This window comes from Pongo abelii, chromosome 11 (assembly GCF_028885655.2).
Source record: "Pongo abelii isolate AG06213 chromosome 11, NHGRI_mPonAbe1-v2.0_pri, whole genome shotgun sequence".
Taxonomy (NCBI): Eukaryota; Metazoa; Chordata; class Mammalia; order Primates; family Hominidae; genus Pongo; species Pongo abelii.
This window is the reverse complement of record NC_071996.2, coordinates 61,880,080-61,901,007: the sequence shown is the minus strand read 5'-3', so window position 1 is coordinate 61,901,007 and position 20,928 is coordinate 61,880,080. Positions and strand designations below refer to the sequence as shown.

Genomic DNA, 20,928 nt, shown 5'->3' with positions numbered 1-20,928 from the left:
TAGAGTGTTCTGGAGATGATCTCACTGGAATCAAGATTAAAGTTAGATTTTAGGTTGGCTAAGGAAGGTGAGCATGTATTTTCAAAGGATATGACTCATTACCTGGTCCTTTTTTCCCCCCCCTGAGTTTCCAGTTTAAGGATCTGATTGATGACAGTTCCTTTGGTTTTGAACCTTTCTGCTTTTGTGTCCAGTTTGTGCTTCTAGAATATAGAATTTAATTGACAGTTGGACTTTTTTGTACAGTTGACCCTTGAACAATGCAGGATTTAGGGGCACTGGCCCCATACACAATCGAAAATCTACATGTAACTTTTGGCTCCTCAAAACCTTAACTGTTAGGCTACTATTGACCAGAAGCCTTACTGATAACATGAATAGTCAATTAACATATATGTGTTATATACTGTATTCTTACAATAAAGAGAAAAGAAAAATGTTAGTAAGAAAACCATAAGCAAGAGGAAATATATTGACTCTTCATTATGTGGAAGTGGATCATTATAAAGATCTTCATTCTCATCTTCATGTTGAACAGGCTGAGGAGGAGAAGGATTGGTCTTGCTGTTTCATGGGTGGCAGAGGCGGAGGAAAATCTGAATATAAGTGGACTCACACAGTTCAAATCCATATTGTTCAAGGGCCAACTGTACTTTATAAAAAAGCTCACTTGGTTGCTTAAGATGCTATCTGCCCAACATATAGCCAGTGTCATTTCTATTAGAGAGTAGCATTCTTATTCCATTAACATGCCATGTCCTTTTTTTCCTATTTGACTTTTTATAAATTCCTAGAGGTCTTCATTAAACATTTCTACATTTAATATTCCACAACTACTCTCAGTTCTCATTCAATGTCTAAGAAAATATAGATGTATATAGTAAAATATTTTGTTGTTTTACTTATTTCACTCTTCTCTTGTCAGTTTCTAGCTTTACTTTCATTTACCACATACCAATATGATAGCCTACTAATTTTAGATGAACTTATTTGTGTTTGTGAAACTTGATCTCGGTCTTAGAAAATTTTTACCTAAAATCATAATCCTGTTCCTTGGTGGTTTAGGTTAATTAAAAGACCTGGTAGTGTTTTTGACTATGGATTTATATGGACATAAAATTAAATCATCTTTAAATATACAAGCCAGCTGTTGAAATTTTTCAGCATCCAAAAACTCCTATTTTCAAAGTCAACAATTTAAATAGATTTTCTGAAACCTCTATTTCTCTCTTGCTTCTCTAGCCATTTCTTTAATAATAAAATGAGAGGAAAGGTATATATTTTTACCTTGGATTGTATTTTCTTTAAAGAGAAAAACTAGTTATTCTGTCATTCAGACCCAAAAGAAGAAAAAAGCCCCCTGCCTTATACAGTGTTTTATTGACAACCATCCAAAAATAATGTATAAATTACAGAAATACACTAAATCCAAGTTATTAACATATACTTTTTTAAAGAAAAGTTTCTAAACTATCAAGATTATTATCTATATTAATGAATGTTTTATATTAACCAATTGAATTTTTTTAAAGGCACTTCCAAAAGAAGAAGAGTAACAGATGAACGAGAACTGCGTATTCCATTGGAATATGGGTATGCAAAATAAGGTTTTCCTTTTTCTTTTTCCCCCATGTATTTATGCATATTTGATGTATACTTGATTTCTCATTCTCTACAATTAATAGAAGAAGTACATAGCTGCATAGTATTTATTAGAGCAGAAGAGCCAGAGCAAAGGGCAAGGAATTTGGTATATCAGAAAACTGAAATTAATCCTGTTTCCTGGAGGTATGGCAGAGCTGGGGTGGGATGATAAAGCCAAGTAGGAACATGACTGAAAAAGAACCAAGAGCAAATCAGATGGCAAAGGGCAGGAGTACATGAGATTGTGAGAAGTTTTTGTGAAGATAGAATTAAAGGACAGTAAAAGCCACTTTGGTCAAAACTGAGGGACTCAACCAGTTTGGCTAAAATGGTTTAATTAGAAATGACAGCTTTTAGACTGAATGTACGTGAACCCCAAGCAGCAGAGAGCTGGGTTTACTTTACTCCTCCCTTAAAGCTTTTCAGATGTAAAAAATCAGTACACATTGACATGTTACTGAAATGTCAGAGTACCCAAAGTAATCAAGTATGATTTCTAAAAATTTTGATGGAGTTTAATATATAAATTGAATAATTAATTTTTTAGTTGAATTAGCTAAAAATCTAAATAATTTTGATAGTTAATATATTTGGGTTGTCTGAGGAGTTTATTTTTGTTTTCATTTTTTATGTTTTCTAGAGAACATGTATAGTTTAACTTATTTTTAATTTTTAAAAGCTTTCTTAAAATTAAGTATGTCATAACCTTCATTTCTGTTATGTGTAGCTGGCAGAGAGAGACAAGAATAAGAAACTTTGGAGGGCGCCTTCAAGGAGAAGTAGCATATTATGCTCCATGTGGAAAGAAACTTAGGCAGTACCCTGAAGTAATAAAGGTACATACTTTTCACCAAATAATGTACATTTGGTGCCTATTAAGCATGATCATGTACAAAAAAAAGCGTACTCCTTTCTCAGATAAAGTTCCTTGATACTAAATATTCTCTTGTATGGGACTATTGTACTTAACCTAAATTGATCTCCTATAAATTAGAGCCCCTTGATAGAATATGCAAAACATTAGTGTCCTGAAGCTAGCTATACATCAAAGCTGGGTTGTAATTATTAAAACCTGAAGTGGAAAAATATGTGATTTTTTCAGTATCTCAGCAGAAATGGAATAATGGATATCTCAAGGGACAATTTCAGCTTCAGTGCAAAAATAAGAGTGGGTGACTTCTATGAAGCCAGAGATGGACCGCAGGTATCCACTTTTTAAAAAGTATAGTCTTTGAACCAAAAAGTAGTACCATAACCTAAATGAAGTAAATTTCACTACACTCTGGAGCATTGCCTTTCTTTAATTAGTTCATATGGCTATACATATAACTTTGTGGTAAGCACTCATTAAGGCCTCAATTAACTATGTTTCAGTAACAAGGAGCTTTGACATAATAGGTATCTTTTTCATATTTAAGTAAATTTTTTCTGTTTATTAATTCAACCAATAACTTTACAGTTTATATAGGTATAAAAGCATCTGCATGTTCATATGAAATATAGGAAAACATTAGTTTCCTGAAAAGTACAGCTAGTTTTAAAAACTAATTTGAATATGAAGACCCTATTATTATAAGTCAGTCCAAAAGAGGATGTATATGCCCTAGTGTTTTGGAAGGATCTTGTCCATTTGATTATGCCACACTGTATGATGCGTTTTCACAAGTTTGATAAGTTTTTTTTTTTGTCGTTTCTTAAAATTAGGTGAATGAAATTTCTGATTTTTGCAGAAATTCAGTTTTTACATTAAGTGGTGCACATTTCTGAACATATCACCACACCTCCCTTTGAGCTTACGGTGTTAAGTACACACCCTCACCAGCCAGCAAAAAGAACCCACCAAGGAGATCTCATTTCCTGTATGTTTTCTTTAATGCTTTCCCTTTGTTCCTTAGTTGTATTCAGCTGCATGTGCTTATTATTCCCTTTAGCTGCATTGAAAGGGGTCCCAGTTAAGGAGTGATGAGACCTAGATTCTTGTTAATCTGTGAAAAACTCTTGTAATTCTGAACAATAACAAAATAATGCCCCCTTTTCCCTCCACTTTGTTATCTGCCAAATAGAAACGATTATAATTACACTTCTTGTCTCGTAGGATTATGGCAAGATTAAAATGAGATCATATGCATAAAAATGTTTCAAAAGGCTAAAATGCTCAGCCAGCTGAAGTTGATATTTTCCTTCTTCATTGAACCTCTCTCTCTTCTGTCCCATTATAATGCATAGAAAATTTTTTTGGCAATTAATATTTTCTTTGTGAATAGGGAGCTTTTCTATCCTATCTTACCCTTTCATTTTATAATTTTGAAATGGAAAAGGTCTCCCTCATTCTGTAAGAGGTTTATTTTGAGTTTGGAAGCTTAAAGGAATTTTTTAAGGTCACACACAAGGCTGAGACATAACTAGAACTCAAGGTTTCTGAAAAAGTAATCTTTTGCATATATCATGTAACCTATTTTCTATTGTAGTCCATGACTTTTAAAGAAAGAAGTTATGTCCAGATCTACCTGTCTCTTTATTTGTAGTTTTAAAATGTCAAAATGGGTTTATCTGAGATATATAGAAATATATGGAAATATATTCTAGGGTTTTCTATTTTTTTTAAAACAAAATATTTTGACTTAGACTAAATCTGTCACCAGATTCTTAGAATTTTAGTGAACCACAGTGTTACACATTCTATATACACGATATCAGTTTTAAAGTCATAAAACATATTAGAAACTTTAATCGTTTTAAAAATCTTTGTTTCATGTTGTCAGATTCTTACTTGTATTATTTATGCCAGAGATATCTTTGTGATTTTAAGTTCACTAGATTTTTGTTTGGAGAGGAAAGCTAATTGCTATTTAACATATAAAGGATTTTTAATTTTATATCAGTGATAATTAGACCTAATCTATAAAGCCTCATTACACAGAGTAGAATGTTCCTTGACATGCATTCACTTTTTATTAAATATAATCAGTGTTTTCCAAATGCATACTGTCTTGTTGAGATCAATTCCAATCAAGGAAATAGGATGAATTACTAAAGCCAAATATGTTAAGCTGCCAACATTTCAGCAGAATGCTAGGGGAAAACATTTGTAATTTTGAGAGCATTTCTTTTAGCTAAAACCAAAATTAGTACACAGGAATTCAGGATACTTTTAGAAAACAACAATTAAAGGTAAGTCATCCAAAAAAGTGTTCCATTTAATTAATTAGAGATGCATATAGTTATAAAACCATGTACATTTTTATATACTGGATTGTGTGATTAACAGGTTTAAGCATATGGTTAACTGGAAATGTATATCATTATATAGGAATGTTCTCTGAAAACCAATATTATATATTTTTGTTATAGTAATTGTGATGTGAAATAATTTTGATCACCCTAAATTTTGTAGAAGATGTAAAATATAGTGTGGCACAAAGCTGTTACCATGCAGTGATGATCATATGTATTTACAATATATCTGCTTTTATGCAAATTGTATAAGTGGTTTGATGATGAAACATGTTTAAAAAACTGTGCATATTAAAAGACTAGAAGGAAATGTGTCAAAACTAATAATGGATGTAATGGTAATAACAATGGATTTTTTTTGCTTTCTACATTTTTTGCATGTTGTGTATTTTCTAAAATTTGCTTGTTTTATGTATATAATGTGAAAAACAGGCCAGGCGTTTGGCTCACGCCTGTAATCCCAGCACTTTGGGAGGCTGAGGCTGGCGGATCACTTGAGCTCCAGAGTTTAACACCAGCCTAGCCAATGTGACAAAACCCCTTCTCTACTAAAAATACAAAAATTAGCTGGGCATGGTGGTGGGCACCTGTAGTCCCAGCTACTCGGCAGGCTGAGGCAGGGAGAATTGCTTGAACCTGGGAGGAGGAGGTTGCAGTGAGCCGAGATCACGCCACTGCACTCCAGCCTAGGCGACAGAGTGAGACTCCATCTAAAAAAACAACAGAAAAACAATTTCCTGTCCTTTAAAAGTAAATACCCCTATTCTTTGTAATTCAGTAAAACTGAGAATTCATGGTTTTCCAAATGCATGGAGATTGTACAAAATGGTCTTAAATGTTGCCACTACAGTTTTCCAAGCTTCACGTATCTATTGGGATGTTTGATAGCAAATGAAATGCTGTATTTGTGGATTCATTAGTACAGTCAGCCCTCCATATCTATGTTTTCTGTATTTGTGGATTCAAGCAATTGTGGATTGAAAATTCTCAGGAAAAAAAATGAATCTGTACTCAACATGTACAGACATTTTTCCTTGTCATTATTCTCTAAACAATATGATGTAACAACTATTTACATAGCATTTACATTGTGTTTACTATTATACGTAATCTGGAGATGATTTACAGTACATAGGCGTATAGGTATAGGTTATATGCCAATACTGTGTTGTTTTTATTCAGGGACTTGAATATCTGCAGATACTGGTATTCATAGAGGGAGGTCCTGGATACCAAGGAACAACTCTATTCTTAATCATTCTCCTATTAAAACATTTTCCTGGGAAGTATATTTTTTTCATCATTTTTTAATCTTAAAACATATCCCAAAACCCCCAACATTAGTTCTATATGTTCTAATTTTACTTAACACATTACAAAAATTGCATCAGCAGAATTCCAATTCTCCATATATTATATATAAAATTTAGGAGATAATACTTTCTGCTAGAAGATAATATCTGCATTGCAGAATTCTGGGTTTTTCTCTAGTTTATTGAGAGAATGATTTATTCCTTCCAGGAGTATAATTTACATAAAAGGCCATTCATCTCAACATTAAATACTAAAGAAGTAAAAAAGTTAATTGAAAACAAAAACAAGTCCCCTCACCCCCAAAGTCTATACAGCAACCTGTGATAAATCTGAAAGAGAAGCAACAGCCCATCAATATTTTATTTCAGAAAAGATAAAATCATTAATTTTTCTTATGTTTAAGAATTTCTTTGTTGCTAATATTATTTTTAAAGAAAAAAGTCCATAAATGAAAAAACTTTTTTCTTTAAAAAATATTATTGTGGCATATTTACATGCAATAAAATGAAATCGTTTTTAAGCATGTAGTTTGATGCTTTTTTTAGGGACACAGTGCTTTATTTATTTTTCTCTCAACTTTTATTGTAGGCTCAGGGGTACATGTACAGGTTTGCTAAGCGGGCAAGCTGTGCATCACTGAGGTTCAGTGTACAAATGATCCTGGAGCACAGTACCTGATTGGTAGTTTTTCAACCCCCAGCCCCACCCCCCGCCACCACTCTCCCCGCTCAAGTAGTCTCCAGTGTCTACTGTTCACATCTTTGTGTTTGTGGATATTCAATGTTTAGCTCTCACTTGTGAGAACATGTGATATTTAGTTTTCTGTTCCTGCATTATCTCACTTAGGTGATGGCCTCCATATGCATCCGTGTTGTTACAAAGGATAAGATATCATTCTTTCTATGGCTGCATAGTATTCCTGGGTGTATATATACCATTTTCTTTATTCAGTCCACTGTTGATGGGCGTATAGGTTGATTCCATGTTTTTGCTATTGTGACTAGTGCTGCAATAATCATGTAAGGGCATGTGTCTTTTTGGTAGAACAATTTATTTTCCTTTGGGTATATACCCAGTAGTGGGATTGCTGGGTCTAATGGTAGTTCTGTTTTAAGTTCTTTGAGGAATCTCCTCATTGCTTTCCACAGTGGCTAAACTAATTGACATTCCTACTAGCAGTGTATAAAGTGTTCCCTTTTGTCTGCAACCTTGCCAACAACTATTGTTTTTTGATGTTTTAATAATAGCCATTCTTTTTTTTTTTTTTTTTTTTTGAGATGGAGTCTTGCTCTGTCACCCAGGCTGGAGTGCGGTGGTGCCATCTCGGCTCACTGCAAGCCCCGCCTCCTGGGTTCACACCATTCTCCTGCCTCAGCCTCCTGAGTAGCTGGGACTGCAGATGCCCGCCACCATGCCCAGCTAATTTTTTTGTATTTTTAGTAGAGACGGGGTTTCACCGTGTTATCCAGGATGGTCTCAATCTCCTGACCTCATGATCCCCCTGCCTTGGCCTCCCGAAGTGCTGAGATTACAGGTGTGAGCCACCGCACCTGGCCAACAGTAGCCATTCTGACTAGTGTCAGAATGAGATAGTATTTCATTGTGGTTTTGATTTGCATTTCTTTAATGATTAAGGGTGTTGAGCATTTCTGTGTATATTTGTTGGCTCCATGTATCTTTTTTTCAGGAGTGTTTGTTCATGTCCATTTTTTAATGGGGTTATTTTTTGTTTGTTGAATTAAGTTTCTTATAGAGTCTAGACATTGCACCTTTGTCAGATATATAGTTTGTGAATATTTGCTCCCATTCTGTAGGTTGTCTGTGATAGTTTCTTTTGCTGTACAGAAACTCTAGTTTAATTAGGTCTCACTTGTCAATTTTTTTGTTTTTTTTGCAGTTGCTTTTAGGGACTTAGTAATAAATTCTTTGCCAAGGCTGATGTTCAGAATGGTATTTCCTAGGTTTGTTCCTAGGAATTTAAGTCTTTAATCCATGTAGAGTTAATTTTTGTATGTGGTGAAGGGGTCCAATTTCAATATTCTGCATACGTCTAGCCAGTTATCCCAGCACTATTTATTGAATAGGGGATTTCTTTCTCCATTGCTTGTTATTGTTGACTTTGTCAAAAATCAGGTGGTCATGGGTGTGCAGTCTTATTTCTGAGTTCTCTGTCCTGTGCCATTGGTCTGTGTGTCTGTTTTTGTACCAGTACCATGCTGTTTTGGTTACTGTAGCCTTGTAGTATAGTTGGAAGTCAGGTAAGTGTGATGCCTCCAGCTTTGTTCTTTTAGCTTAGATTGCTTTGGCAATTTAGGCTCTTTAGGTTTCATATGAATTTTAGAATAGTTTTTTCTGACTCTGTGAAAAATTACGTTGATGGTTTGATAGGAATAAGCATTGAATCTGTAAATTACTTTGGGCAATATGGCCATTTTGACAATATTGATTCTTCCTATCCATGAGCATGGAATGTCTTTCCATTTGTTTGTGTCTTCTCTGATTGCTTTCAGCAGTGTTTTGTAATTTTTGTTGTAGATATCTTTCACCTCCTTGGATAGCTATATTCCTAGGTATTTTATTCTTTTTGTGGCTATTATTGTAAATGAGATTGCGTTCTTGATTTGGCCCTCAGCTTGGATGCTATTGGCGTATAGAAATGTTATTGATTTTTGTATATTGATTTTGTATCGTCAAACTTTACCGAACTCTTTTATCTGTCCTAGAAGCCTTTTGTGAAAGTCTTTAGGGTTTCCTAGGTATATAGAATCATATTGTCTCTTAAGACAGATAGTTTGATTTCCTCTCTTCCTATTTGGATGCCTTTTATTTTTTCTTGTTGAATACCATGGATATTTTGCTTAATCATTTTTTGATTCAAGATATTTCTGGGCTTAAGATATGATTATATATGTATTTATTAATATTAATAGCAAGCGATTGTTGAAAATATTAACTAACTTTTAGATGAGAGGTGTGTGAGCTTATATTTATTAAAATTTAGGTAAATTAATCATTTACTGAAGGACAACAATGTAATTATTAGCTTTAAAAAAAGGAGATGCCCTTAATTCAAGAAAATAGGATTACAAATGAAATGGGGATAAAAGGCCCAGCACAGTGACTCATACCTGTAATCCCAACACTATGGGAGGCCAAGACAGGAGGATTGCTTAAGTCCGGGAGTTCAAGACTAGCCTGAGCAATGTATCAAGACTCCATTTCTACAAAAAATAAAAATATTACCTGGGCATGGTGTTACATACCTGTAGTCCTAGCTCCCTGGGAGGCTGAGGTGGAAGGACTGCTTTAGCCCACGAGTTTGAGACTACAGAGAACTATGATCATGCCATTGTACTACAGCCTAGGTGACAGATAGAGACCCTGTCTCTAATTTAAAAAAAAAAAAAATAGAAAGAAAGAAATAGGGAAGAAGATACACTTAATATATCCATTATCAGTTTTATTTATTTTGGTCCACAGATGTAGTGAGGAATTTGTAGAATCAGCTACTTTTCAGCATACTGATAGTTTTCAAACACTTCTTACCAGCTTCTGTAAAAATCTTGATTTTAGAGGAGTGATAGCCTTCATGGAACAAAACAATTGTAATACTCTATATAAGCCTATGCTGTACTGGCTGGTTATCTTTTAATGAATTTCTGTTAGCAGTTTTAGAAACACCTTTGAAAATGGTGTAAGGTAAATAAATTTCCTACAGACTTATGTTTCATCACATTATAAAAAAATTGTTGAATAAAATGTCATTGTTTTTATTTTACTTTGTGTTTGATTGTCAGAATAAAAGAAAGTAAGGTTGAGCTAGACGTATTTTGGTAATAAAATAGCATTATTTTTATTTACCTAAATATAACACTAAGGTAAGAGGTATTTACATATTTCTTAGGAATAGAGGAAGGCATCAAAATAAATTGTTAGTGACGTATTATTTTGAAATATATGATGATCTTCCTTGAAAAGCATTTTTTGTGAATTGTAGAAAGCTATACATCTAAGCATAAAGACCTTAAGTTTATTTTTTTCAACCAGGAGGTTTAGAAGCATTAGAGTATGGAATGTCTACTGTTACCAGGCCAAAAAAAGCATAAAATTGAAAGATGCAAAGAAGCAGCAAGTTTAAAATGACTCCGAAAATGTTGTTTTTTTTCTTTGAGATGTTGCATTTAGAAAAAAGTACAGTGTTTCTTCTTTTTAATGCACAAGGCATAAAAAGTAAAATGTCTACAGTTCTTAATGAAAAGAGCCTTTTTTTCTGAGTCATTTGATCAGTAAATATTTGTGGCAAATACTTAATATGCCAGGCAGTTTTTTCCGTAAGTAGATGTCCCCTAAAGGCATTTTCCCATAGAGCAAATTGTGAACACACCTTTCAGTACAGAAATGAAGTTGAAAGCCTGAATTTGAAGAAAAACTAATGTTCATAGAGAAACTGAAGAATACAAAAAAATGATTGTTGGTTTAGAGAAGCTTATTCTCTGAGGAAGATAAAACAGTAGGCACGATGCTGGCCAGCTAAAAATTAGGGTTTTGTTAATAAGGAGTAAGAGGAGGCTTCACAGTAAGGTAGGCAACACACAGTTTCTGGCACAATTATAATGCTGGTAATTATTTCGAATTAAGTGAAGAACAAAAGATTGGAAGTCAACAACCAGAGTTCTAATTCAGCTCTGCTGTTAACTGTCACACCTAATGCAACATAGCCGTGGGCACGAATGGACACTGAGAACATGAAAGATCAGTACCAGAAATCTAAAAGTCTGGAAATTTATGTCACTAATCTACCAGGTAGGATTTTTGTGGCTAGGCAAGGCCTATACTAGGAGGACAACTGTATGAATCCACGGATACAGGAGGAGGAGATATTGAAAGTCGTTGACTATTAGAGGATGACATACTTTGAGTAAGTAGGAAGCATAGTCAGCATTGTGGAAACAGTTGTATCAAACCACATCTTTCTCACTTGTTTTTAATAGATGACACCTTTTCTCACGGTTCTTACTCTTTCACATCTTTCAAGTGCTATGTAGTGTATGGTATAATAAGCTATATGACTAGTGTGGCTTAAGAATATCTGTCAAGTTTATAATCTCTCACCCTTTCACTACCTAACTCTGGCACTGTTAAGTAGCTAGAAATAGACATAATACTAAACTGAAAAGGCATAGGGAAATCCAACAAAATTTTGATTTTTTTCTCATGATGTTAATTGTTTTATGTGAATTGTCAAATTTCGTCGCAAATATCTGATACCCTTTCTTTGCTCATGCCTGAAGAATTTTTTTTAGTTCTAGCAGGGTAATTTCATATCTTACATTACTTACACTGAAGCTAACTTAATTCTCTCATCTGTAATGTAAATGCATATAAGAGGTCTTTAAGATCAATTTGCTTCTAGGTGAGACGTTCTAAAAGTTTCATATAAACAAACTGGGAAGTAAAGGATTCTGAAAGTATAATTTCAAAAGGAAAGGTAGTAAAAAATTAACTTTGTTTACTTAAGCTACGGTTAAATTTACTGAAAATTATTTAACCAGAAATCAATTTGGTAAATGATCAATCCACTGAATGACTATTAGGCCTTAAATTGTCAGACCAATTGCCTTAATCCAGATTTAAACATACCCCACAAATATTTTACTACCAGAGGCAAGGACTGGGATGGATACGGGTCTCAATCCAGAAAAATATGAGAGGAGTAAAGTCCCTCCATTCACTTATATAGCATTGAGCATTCAAGAAGGGCAGTACTAGGCATCTCAAATGTTAACTTGGGAAGCTGGGCATCTAGTGGCACAGGACTGTAAATCCATGGTGAAATTGCTGCCTCCCAGTCTTGGTGATACTAAAACTTTAAAAATAGTCATCAATAACTTGGCAAGTAAATCATTTAGCTAATCGACTTTTGGTGGACTGGTATACTGTATTTACATAATTATATACTGCTTTTCCCAAAAAAAAAATCAGCTTACAAGTATTTAAAAAATGGGAGCAACAAAAGAAAAAGTCAAGCCAGGATGTGTAAAATTGAATCAGGAATAAGACTTGAGAACACATCCCGTTGAGACCTAAACATGTGGCTGCTAAACCACATATTTACTCTAGCTTTCAGTGACATGTGGGAAACCCAGTTAATTAGGCAATTTACTGTCTGTAACAAAAGGTGAAAACAAACCAGTCCCTCATGAGGGGTTCACGTATCTTTTGGAGTCATTTATTTATGAAGACTATATAACAGAAATGTTGAAATAGGAAGGTCATATTGAAAATAAATTTCATGATCTCTTTTGAATTTCTGAATACAGAAAATATTTAAGAACTCATTAAAAAGAAATATTTTCTTTCTTTAAAAGTCTGTTTATAAGTCATAAAAAAGTTGAGCAATAAATTTGTTTTCCAGTTTTCTCAAATATTTCTCCATCCTTATTTGTTCAGTAAGAAAACCTCATTGCCACTTATTTCCCTTTTCCATGTTGTTTAGAGATTACTCGAAACCTTAACTGCCTTTCTGGTCTACATTCAGGTTTTCCTCCTTCACATCCAGGCAGTGTTCAATTTCAGCCAGTTCTCTCTCCCAAAAGACCAATGTACTATTCATCTCTCTTTCTAGCTCTAATTCCTGTGCTCTAATCCAGGCCATCATAATTTTTATATGGACAGTTGAGACAACTTTCTCTCCCAAGCTCTAAACTCTTTTTCTAATGCATTACTGAAGGTGTGGTCCTAGGGTCACCTGCCTTAGAATTGACTGAGCCTGAGGTCCTTGTTAAAAATGTGGTCCTTTAGGGAAAAGGTCTCTCTCTAGCTGACTTTTAGATAATGTTATGCCTTGGTCAGAGTAAAGGTGCTTCAACAAATATTTAAGTAGTGAAAACTTCATTTTTATAATATATTACAGTGTACTTTCACTTATTTCATTAGCTTATTTACCTGGATTATTCAGTCTTCCGAAATAAAACATAAACGCTTTTCTTTTTTTCCTTCTTTCTCTTTGTAGTATTTATAGAAGTGAAGGTATTATTCACTAAGAATACAAATTAGCAACTCTTGAAAGCAGAATTAGAATAATATAATTAACATAATCTTCTCCAGGCGTGGTGGCTCACGCATGTAATCCAAACACTTTGGGAGGCCAAGGCGGGTGGATCACCTGAGGTCAGGAGTTCGAGACCAGCCTGGCCAACATGGCAAAACCCTGTCTGTACTAAAAATACAAAAATTAGCCGAGTATGGTGGCAAGCGCCTGTAATCCCAGCTACTTGGGAGGCTGAGGCAGGAGAATCACTTGAACTCAAGAGGCAGAGGTTGCAGTGAGCTGAGATTGCACCACTACACTCCAGCTTAGGCCACAGAGTGAGACTTTGTCTCAAAAAAAAAAAAACAACAACAACATAATCTTTTGCTATCTCCATCTTGTTGATCATCTTTTCTTATCCATATTTTAAAAATCTTAGTCAACAAAAATTATTTTCAGCAAATATTTACTATTTTAAGTCTTAGAAATCAAGAAAAAAGAATTAAATTCTTTTGATATATAATTTCTGATAGATAAAAAGCCAATGGCATGTGAATCAAATGATATAAATTGTATTTGCTTTTCCTGAGGAAAAATTTATTGAGAAAAATACTACTTGTTCTCACCCACAATTATTTTGGCTCTTCAATGAATTAAAGCTGTTGTATAAGTTTCAGATTTTCCTAATGATTCTTTTCTCATTTTCTAAAATCTAGGAGTCAGAAGACATTATAAGTAATCCAGTATATGCAATCCCTTTAGAAAGTATTTACTTTTTAAATGCCAAGGGCAAAAATGTGAATGATATGGGCACTATATTTGTCTGCTGAGTTCTAGGCACCAACATATTTTGTTCCTCTTTTGACACAGGTGTATTTTCCTAGCTGAATAAAAATGTAACTATGTAAAAATTATATCTAGATAAGAAAAGTTGATAGAACTCTTAAAATTTTGGCCAAAAATTGATTTTGTTATTAATAAGATACTTTAAAAACCGAATGCAGATTTGTTTACAGACTTTTATTAGTCACTCTTCTCTTCCAAGTATCATGAATGTTACCTTTATATTTTTCAAGTTATATAATACATGCTACCTTGGTGCTTAAGAACATAATAAAAAAATGAAAACCTAGACTAATCAAAAGCTTCCCATGCTGGTGAACATACCTGACATAAAACTATGCTGATGTCTTCCTTTTTAGTGGCTTATGGCCTAGAAATACACTTTGTACAACTATTGTTCCTATTGACTTCATTTGGAATCTCAGCAAAAAATTTTCATTTTCCTCAGAATTAATTTTTAAAATTATTTTTAAGATAAGAATTACTGAAAGGAGTTAGTATATATGTTATTTTTAGCATATATATGTATGAACATATGCATTAATTTTTTTCTGATGGTCTTTTCTTGACATAATCTTGGTTGTGCTTTCATGGATAAATGTTATGATCTGTCACTTATCAAGTATAAGAACATCTTTATAACATCAAGTACCCATAGTGGTCAGGAGCACAGGTTTTAGAGTGAGACAGTCATGGGTTTGAATCACAGTCTGTTCTTTGCTGTCTATTCAACCTCACTCAGCCTGAATTTCCTCAATTGTAAAGACAATAAAACCCACCATATGAGATAAAAATGTTGTGAAGATTAAAGTGTATAGTCTATTCAAAGTATCTGGAACACAGCACAATACTTGGAATGTGGGATGTAGCTATTATCCATAATCACGTACAATTTAGTACCCATTAACTGTGATATTCATAGACTCCTTGCCCCAGGTTAGGCAATTCATGTTATAACGTAAAACTCAAGAACTTTGGGTTATTTTTGGTTGCACAGTTTTTTCTAGTGACTCAACCAAAATTTCTACTTTGAGGATATTTTTAGAGAAAAAGACGTTTTAAAAATTTCCTTAACCTTCATACTGAAGGAATTAACTCTTAAAAAGAAATAATAAGACAATTATTTTTAAAAGATGTCTCTTATATCTGAACATATTATTTTGGACTATAAGGTAATATAACAGTGTATTTGTTTTGATTGACACATGCAGGATACATGTATTTATGTGCTAAGCAGTATTTTTTTTTTTTGAGACAGAGTCTCGTTCTGTCACCCAGGCTGGAGTGCAGTGGTGCAATCTTGGCTCACCGAAACCTCCACCCCCTGGGTTCAAGCAATTCTTCTGCCTCAGCCTCCCAAGTAGCTGGGACTACAGGCGCACACCACCACGCCCGGCTAATTTTTGTATTTTTAGTAGAGACGGGGTTTCACTATATTGGCCAGGCTGGTCTCAAACTCCTGACCTTGTGATCCGCCCGCCTTAGCCTCCCAAAGTGCTGGTATTATAGGCGTGAGCCACTGAGCCCGGCCGCAGATACACTAGCATTGTGTTGGTATGTGCCTCCACTAGGAGGCTTATAATGAGAAATCTCAAATATATACAGAAATAGATGGACTGATAATATATACCTTGTACCCATCATAAGTTTTAGGAATTATCATTTTGACCAATACTGTTTTACATATACCCTCATCTACTTCTCCCTTCCAAAATTTGTTGAAGGAATGGTTCCATTTGTGTCTCTAAAAGATAAGGACTCATAACCACAGTACCATTATTATACTTTTAATATATAATTTCTTTTTAATTTTTTTTCATTTTTGTGAGTACATAATAGGTATATATATACATGGGGTACATGAGATTTTTTTTTTTTTTTTGAGATGGAGTCTTGCTCTGTCACCCAGGCTGGAGTACAGTGGTTCCATCTCAGCTCACTGCAACCTCCGCCTCCCGAGTTCAAGCCATTCTCCTGTCTCACCCTCCCAAGTAGCTAGCAGTACAGGCACCTGCCACCATGCCCAGCTAATTTTTGTATTTTTAGTAGAGACGGGGTTTCACCATGTTGGCCAGGCTGGTCTCAAACTCGTGACCTCAGGAGATCCACCCGCCTCAGCCTCCCAAAATGCTGAGATTACAAGCGTGGGCCATCGCGCCCAGCCACAATGAGATATTTTGATACAGGCATACAGTGCAAAATAATAACATCAGAGTAAATGGAGTATTCATCACCTCAAGCATTTATCCTTTCTTTGTGTTACAAACAATCCAGTTATACTCTTTTAGGTTTTTTTAAATGTATGATAAATTATTGTTGATTGTAGTCACCATGTTGTGCTATCAGATACTAGATCTTATTTATTTTACGCACGTATTTTTTATAACTATTAACCATCTTCACTCCCTTGCCCCTCTGCTCTCACTATCCTTCCCAGCCTCTGGTAACTATCATTCTGCTCTCTATCTCTGTTGAGTTCAATTGTTTTAATTTTTAGCTCCCACAAATAAGTGAGAACATGCAAAAACTGACCTTTCTGGGCCTGGCTTATTTCACTTAACATGATATTCTCTAGTTCCATCCATGATGTTGTTGCAGATGAAAGGATCTCATTTTCCTTTATGGCTGAATAACTACTCCATTGTGTAGTGTATATTTACCACATTTTCTTTATCTATCTGACATATGGGTTGCCTCCAAATCTTGGCTATTGTGAACAGTGCTGCAGCAAACATGGGAGTGCAGATACCTCTTCAATATATTCATTTCCTTTCTTTTAGATATATACCTAGAAGTGGAATTGCTGAATTATATGGTAGCTCTATTTTTAGTTTTTTGAGGGACCTCTGAACTGTTCTCCATAGTGGTTGTACTTATTTACATTGATACGTTCTTGATATCATCAACTCTCAGTCATTGCTCAGATTTTCAGTTGTCTCTTTATTGTTCAAATTTTCTTAACAGTTTATTTATTTATTTATTTATTTATTTATTTATTTATTTATTTAGAGATGAAGTCTCGCTCTTGTCCTGCAGGCTGGAGTGCAATGGTGTGATCTCGGCTTACTGCAACCTCCACCTCCCTGGTTCAAACCACTCTCCTGCCTCATTCTCTCAAGTAGCTGGGATTACAGGTGCCTGTCACCACGCCCAGCTAATTTTTGTATTTTTAGTAGAGATGGAGTTTCACCATGTTGGCCAGGCTGGTCTCGAACTCCTGACCTCAGGTGATCCGCCCACCTCAGCCTCCCAAAGTGCTGTGATTACAAGTCGTGAGCCACTGCACCCGGCCAGTCCACGCCCGGTCAGTTTGTCTATTTAAATAAGTATCCAAGTAAGGTCCACAAACTGGGCTTGTTTGATACATATTTTAAGGTTCATTTAAACTTCCTACAGTTTTCTTACTTCTTGCAACATTTGTTGAAGAAACTAGGTCATTTATAGAATTTCCCACAGAATGGATTTTGCTGTATAGTTTACTTATACTTCCGTGTTTCTTTTAAAGTTATTGTAATTAAATCTAGAGGCTTGATCAAATCCAGGTTTTATTTTTGTGTGTGTGTGAGGGGCAATACTATTTTATGGGTGATTGTATGAGCCTCCATCAGGAGGCTAATATCTGTCTAGTTGTGTCTCTTTTTGATGATAGGCAACCATTCAAGTTCAATTCTTCGATTCACGAATTTATTAGGTATTGCAGAATCCTGATATTCTAACTCTTTCTGTCTTAATTTATTAGCTGTAATATTTATAAAGAGAAACTTTCATGTATTATTTGGGTAGCTTAGTGTTTTGGTTTAACTGGTAACCCATAAGAGCAATCTATAGTGGCATCATTGTACAACTAATATTTTTAAATATCTGCTAACTTGATGGTCATTATAGTTCAGAAATGGTGATTAAGATTTATATCTCTATGTTTATAGATACAGATACAAATCTATATATGTAATTAAAGCTTAAGTCATTAAAGTAAGAATATTAAAGCTATACCAAAGGCCATGAATAATTATACATCTAAGTTTAATTTAAAAATGAAATTCCTAAAGTTTATACCAATGTTATAAATTCCAAAATATATGTGATTTTTAGCTAGAATTTTCTGACACGTTGGTCTCTTATTTTGTTTGTAATATATTATTTCTATAAAATGTTAATTAAAAGGGAATGCAGTGGTGTCTTTTGAAAGAAGAGGATGTCATTCCTCGTATCAGGGCAATGGAAGGTCGTAGAGGAAGACCACCAAATCCAGATAGACAACGAGCAAGAGAGGAATCCAGGATGAGACGTCGGAAAGGTCGACCTCCAAATGTTGGCAATGCTGAATTCCTAGATAATGCAGATGCAAAGTTGCTAAGAAAACTGCAAGCTCAAGGTAAGAAACATAATGTGTCTGACACTAATAATCATACTAAAAAGTATACTAAAAGTATTTCTAATATTTTTGACTTAGGATTGACACTGCTCTAATTTTTAAAAAGTAAATATTTGTGTTAGAATAAAATGAAAAAATAAGGAGTCCCACTGGTAACTGGAGTTCTTTGATTAGGTAATCTTTCAAGAACGATTACTCATAAACACATCCTATCCTGTGTATTTAGAATTACAAAGGTGGGTGTTAAGCTTTTAAGGCTTGCACAGAAAGGGAATCAACCAGCACTTGGCACATGCCTTAAGGTCGTGCCAACCTTCTGGAAATTCTCATTTTAACAGCTCCCGATTCCTTGAGGTGGTACATGGGAATAACTCCAAAATATGTGGATCTGTGGAGTAAATTTTCAGTCAGAGAACTCCAATTACTGGTAAGTAACCCCAGTCTTTTAGTTCGGGTTCTCCTGTAGTCCAGATATAGTATATATATTTTCAGAATAACAAATTAATACATTTAAATCAAAAAGTACTTTAAGATAACCAGAAAGTATCATTTATCAAGCTCAAAGTGCTCATAATAACCTAAACTGTATTAATGATTTGACATTATACATAAAATCTCAACATGAAAGTCCCATGCTATGTATGGCAAAGAGAAGGCTGAGTAAAATAGAACAGTTTGGCTTTGCAGTTTGAGTTACTAGTTACAAATGTGAAGCTGCTTAAGACTGTCTGAATATATCAACATATGTGTAGATATCTTATATTTGCAAGGCATGTATATAAAGATATGTAACAATGTAAAATAAAGGTTTAATAATGAAAATTGACTTAAAAATCTAACAGAATTTTACTTCTTCTCATGGATTTTTTATTATACCTATAAATAAGCAAAATGTGGAGGAAATGTATAAAAGACTTATTTCTATGCATTGTAAACACCATCATAATATTGACTTCTCTGTTGCTGCTTTGTTTTTTATTATAAAACAAATATCCATGACAAAACTCATAGAATAGAATGCTTTAAAGACACATGTAATCTTAATGCTTTGGGATGCCAAGGTGGGAGGATTGTTTGAGGCCAGGAATTTAAGACCAGCCTGGGCAATGAAGCAAGACCCCATCTCTACAAATAAAATTTTGAAATTAGCCAGGTGTGGTGGCACACTCCTCTAATCTTGGCTATTGTGGAGGCTGATGTGGGAGGATCCTCTGAGCCCAGGAATTAAGGTTACAGTGAGCTGTGATCATGCCACTGCACGCCAGCCTGGCTGACAGAGTGAGACCCTGTCTCTAAAGAAATAAATAAAAGACATTATCATTCTTATCAGTGGAATAATTAATCTTTCCAGAAATATGTACACACATACACACACATGCAACCACTCACACATACATATATATCCTTTTTGATTTTTAAAATAAATGGACTTGAGTCAGTCTCTTTTTGATGACTGTTTAAGCTACTTCCAGATCTTCACTATCATACAATTATAATAAATATATATTACACTTTTCTAAGCATATGTTATACAAATCTAAACATATTACACAAATCATTTTCAAGTTTTTATGGATAGCAGGCAAATATTGTCTCCAGTTCATACTTTGACTAATAGCTTGTTAACTGCCTAGCAGTTATCATATAAGTTTTTTATCTTAGTATGTGTATTAGTCTGTTCTCACACTGCTATCAAGTTATGACCTGAGACTGGGTAATTTATAAAGGAAGAAGTTTAATTGACTCACAGTTTCGCATGGCTAGGGAGGCCTCAGGGAACTTACAGTCATGGTGGAAGGGGAAGCAGCCGCCTTCTTCACAAGGCACCCAGAAGAGAGAGAGAGAGAGCAAGGGAATCCACCACTTAGAAAACTATCAGATCTCATGAGAACTCACTTACTAGCATGAGAACAGCATGGGGGGGAACCCCCTCATGATCCAATCCCCACCCACCAGGTCCCTCGTTTGACACGTGGGGATTACTGTTTGAGATGAGATTTGGGTGCGAACACAGAGCCAAACCATATCAGTATGGTAGTCAGGTTTTTTTATTTTATTTGGCTTCTTATAAGACTTTCATCCCAAAGAGTTACTGGTGAAGGTTAAAAAGTCAATAAATTAACAGGCACAGATGGGTTTTAAAAATTGATATTGTCAGTAAGCTATTGACCCTTCTGAATAATGTTTAATGCTGGGGAATGTGGACATTGTTTGCATAAAATAAGAAAGTTTGAAATTAACTGATAATCAAAACATGGGATCTTCATGGATATTTGGCATATCTAAGTATCATTAGAAGTTAGAATCTAAAATAGCAAATTTAAATTTAGAAAATTAACTATATTTTTGTTGTAACAAAGTAGAAGTTAATTATTCAACTTTTACCGAATGTTTATTCTCCCTCCAGATTTCAAATTGATTTGTATTCAATTACATAGTTTACCCTTGTTATAATACATTGGATTGCATTTTGCAAGTTCTGTTACCT

The 20,928-nt window shown here is 34.5% G+C and overlaps 1 protein-coding gene across 16 annotated transcripts in view; it reads left to right on the top strand.

Annotated features, from left to right (window-relative positions):
- BAZ2B (bromodomain adjacent to zinc finger domain 2B) overlaps positions 1-20,928 on the top strand; it is a 395,277-nt gene that overhangs the window by 277,099 nt on the left and 97,250 nt on the right. For 13 of the 16 annotated variants that reach the window (XM_054548956.2, XM_054548954.2, XM_054548929.2 and 10 more), the window contains 4 exons: positions 1,533-1,593; positions 2,372-2,480; positions 2,747-2,848; positions 18,230-18,440. In XM_054548956.2, coding sequence (XP_054404931.2) covers positions 1,533-1,593; positions 2,372-2,480; positions 2,747-2,848; positions 18,230-18,440 — 483 coding nt within the window. The remainder of the gene's footprint in view (positions 1-1,532; positions 1,594-2,371; positions 2,481-2,746; positions 2,849-18,229; positions 18,441-20,928) is intronic. The other 3 variants (XM_054548959.2, XM_054548958.2, XM_063712614.1) reach the window with 1 other exon arrangement.